Raw genomic sequence first — 3392 nt, 5'->3', positions numbered from 1 at the left:
TTAACTCCTCAGGTGTACCCTAGAGTTGAAAGAGGGAGATGTAGGCAGTGGCCTTTTGGAACCCAACTTACCGGTGCGATTATGGGTTGGGATAAGGATCCCCCAAGTCCAACAATTGTAATAATTGTAATTATGCCTGGAGCGTTTATAGGGCTTGAAAATTTGCAGAGTACTTGCTCTGCATTCCCTCCCAATGACAAGGTAGGCTCTAAGACACTATTTATCTTCATTTTAAAGCTGAAGAAACAGGATTAGAGAGATCACGTGTGCTTGAGTCTAAGACCTTGCCCAAGATCACCCAATTAACACCTGGCTGAGGAAGAAGTTAAATTGCTGATTCTTGTCTTCAAGCCCAGCTCCACACACTTTGCCACAGTCCCTTGTGCTGTGTGGACAGCATGCTGCCCCTGTGCCACAGAGCCGGGAGTTCCATTGGCTCTGCTCAGAGGGTGCCATATGTGGGGGAGAAAAGGAGGAGAAGAGAGGAGATGGGCAAAAGAAAATGGGAAAAGAAGCATGTGAGTGCTTGAAAGGGTTTAGAAGGAAGAGCGATTGGTTCAAAAGGAAAATACAGCAAAGCAATGATTATGGGTCTGACAGGTGCTGACAGGAAGGAAGACAAGGATGTCAGACCTGGTGGGTGAGTTTCACATTACATTGATGACACTTGATTGCAAATAATATTATTATGGTTATGGTTTCGTTTCTTTCTGGTGTTGCACAGGCTGCAAACCAATTCCTTCCTGTCTCTCCAGGACTAGGGGGCAGGAGGGTAGGAGCTAGAGCAGGCAGCTAGAGCTGGCAGGATCTGGGAAGGTGGAGAAGAGCCAAGGCTGTTGGCAGAACTGAGGGGAGAGTTCATGTCCATGCCTCGACAAGGGAGGATGCCTCAGAGGATGAAGTCTTTCCCTGAACTCTTAAGGTCCCACCCCTGGGAGCAGCCCAGGAAGTTCCCAGTGTTTTAAAAGGTGTGGAATCAACTTCAAGACGCGTATTCACTGAGTGGGCAGGATGGGTGGGGTCTTGCTCCCTCTGACAAAGTCAGCTTCTCCTTGGGAGCAGCGGCTTAGAATTCGTGTTCCTCAGCGTTGATTGTCCTTGGCTTTGGGGCTCCAATGGCTAACTTCGTGGGTCACCTGCTCCCCGGCTTGATTTTCTTTTGCTTCGGACTCTACTATGCTGTGTTGGCATCCTTGGCCCTCCTGAGGGGACAGCGTCTCCTGATTCCACCACTTCCTCCCCGGGATAAGAGACCACAGGGCTGGCTGCGCCAGCTCCCAATTGAGGGTTTGGTGAAGGTTGTTGTCTGTATCCCAGGCTTCCTTGGGGCTTTCTTCTATCCATTAGGGTCAAACAGGCTCGTCCTGATAGATTGGGAAGACCCTGAGCGGCAGTTCTTGTATCACAACTCCTGGCAACACATGACCATGTATGGCTTCTTTATCATCAGTGGTCTGGTGGACATAGTGAGTCGGGGCTGGCTGCCCAGGCAGCAGATGAAGCTGGAGCAGGCTGCCCTGGCCCTGGCCTTCCAAGGCACTGCCCTGCTCCTCATCTCCCACACTCAGGGCAAAGATGTTCTGGAAGTCCGTTCCCACCTCTTGCTGGTGTTGCCCAACATGTTGATCGTTCTGGTACTGATGACTGAACTATGGTTCCCTGACCAGCCTGTGCTTTGGGTGTTCAAGGTATGGATGCTTCTCTTGTTTGGCTCCTGGTTTGCCCACCTGGGGAGCTTTCTCTATTATCCTATTACCGGCCGCCCTTGGAGGGCAGATAAACCTGGAGATGTCATGTTCCTCACCACGTTCTTCTGCTGGCACCTGACCCTCACTGCTCTCCTGATAGCTGGCGTCTATGGGCTCTGTAGCCTCTGGCACCATCGATGTCCACTTCAGCAGGAGCCAGAGACCGCTGGGTACCAACTGTGTCCCACAGACCCCACCACGGCAGAGCTAAAGCAGCTGATGGTTGAAATGAATCAGGAGGATGGTAAGATCTAGGGTGTGAGACAGTTATACGCTGAGCCTTTTCCCCATCATGGAATGAGGAGTCCTGGGACAATGCAGAGTGTGGCAGAGCATCTTGCCCCAGCCAGGAAAAATGGCTTTTCTCCAATAAAAAGGACAGCTCTGATCAAAGCTTCTTGCTCTGTCTGTCTCTATGTGAGTGCAGTTCTTTTGGCTCTCTTCTGGGGCTTTCTGAAAACATGGTGACCAAGGAGGAGGGTTAGAACTCTCCTCTGACAGCTTGAGCTGTGTGGCCAGAGGGAGTCACAGTGTAGTAGAGAAGGTAGCAGGGATGGCGCCCCCTAAGACAGAGGACCACAGGCTCCTCATCCCATCTCACACTTTACTGCCTGTGTGACTTTGGGTAAGTCACCAAGGTTCTCTAAGACTCAGTTTCTTGAGCTTTAAAATGGAGCTAACGCTCCTAGGACCTACCTATGGTTGAGACCCAAATGAGCCAACTTGTGTAGAGCACTTTGCAGGTGTAAAAACCCCATAGAAGTGTTTGCTATTGCTGTTATGGATTGATAGGCGCAAGTCAGGGCTGTTGCTCTGGGGGCCCCTGCTTGGGTATTTCCACCATAGGGAAAGGGAAATGCAGTTCTCTCGGGGTTGGGGCATCAGGGAGGTAGGAAATCTTTCTCTCAGGCAGCATTAACACAATGAACAATTGTCTGTCTTTATAGTCAGGACTTGAAACAAGAGGAAAGATCCACCTCTCCATCTGATGAATGACAGTCCCTTAATCAAATTCCCCCAGCATCAGTCCCTTCCTCTGGGAGGTCTGCCCTGTCTGTTGGCCTCCACAACCCAAAATTCCCTGGGTTGCTCATGTGGAGCCAAGTGGAGCCAGTGGTGGCCAGGAGAGAGTCAAGGCAAGGAGAGGCAGAAGAGAGATAAGGCAAGTGGGATACAAGAAAGTTGGGAGAGAGAAAGAAAAAGGGATGTGCAAAGTGATGGAGACAGGAAAGAGAAAGCAGATGGCCAGTCACGAAGGAAGAAATGAGGGAGAATCAGGAATGGGAAATGAAGAAGCCATGGAGGAGTGGAGTCAAGTCCAGAGTCTGGCCAGGAGGCTACAAGGTAGGTGCTTTGGGGAGAGGGCCTTATTGTATTTTATGGGGGACTGTAGCAATGTATTTGGAGTCAGATGCACTGAGTTTAAATAGTGGCTTTGTCATGTTGGGCAAGTAATTTCCTTTCTCTGAGTGAAGAAGCACCTGCTGTTCCAGGAAATGTGCTAGGTGCTAGGTGGACTCCACTATACTCTGTTGATATCATGGCAGCAGGCATCCATTTACTTCCTGGGACAAGAGACCACAAGGATGGCTACAGCAACTCACCACCTGTGGCTTGGAGAAGAGTGTTACCCTTATGCCAACC

General features: G+C 50.4%; 1 protein-coding gene across 1 annotated transcript; it reads left to right on the top strand.

Moving 5' to 3' along the window:
- The first annotated feature begins 1115 nt into the window (after window positions 1–1115).
- LOC122753034 (transmembrane epididymal protein 1A-like) lies at window positions 1116–2003 on the top strand. The gene has a single exon (XM_044000110.1). It carries the CDS (start codon window positions 1116–1118, stop codon window positions 2001–2003), a length of 888 nt encoding a protein of 295 aa, XP_043856045.1.
- Window positions 2004–3392: the final 1389 nt, after the last annotated feature.

Source organism: Dromiciops gliroides, chromosome 4 (genome assembly GCF_019393635.1).
Source record: "Dromiciops gliroides isolate mDroGli1 chromosome 4, mDroGli1.pri, whole genome shotgun sequence".
Lineage (NCBI taxonomy): Eukaryota > Metazoa > Chordata > Mammalia > Microbiotheria > Microbiotheriidae > Dromiciops > Dromiciops gliroides.
The sequence above is the reverse complement of the archived record's forward strand: the minus strand, read 5'-3'. Positions and strand labels throughout refer to the sequence as shown.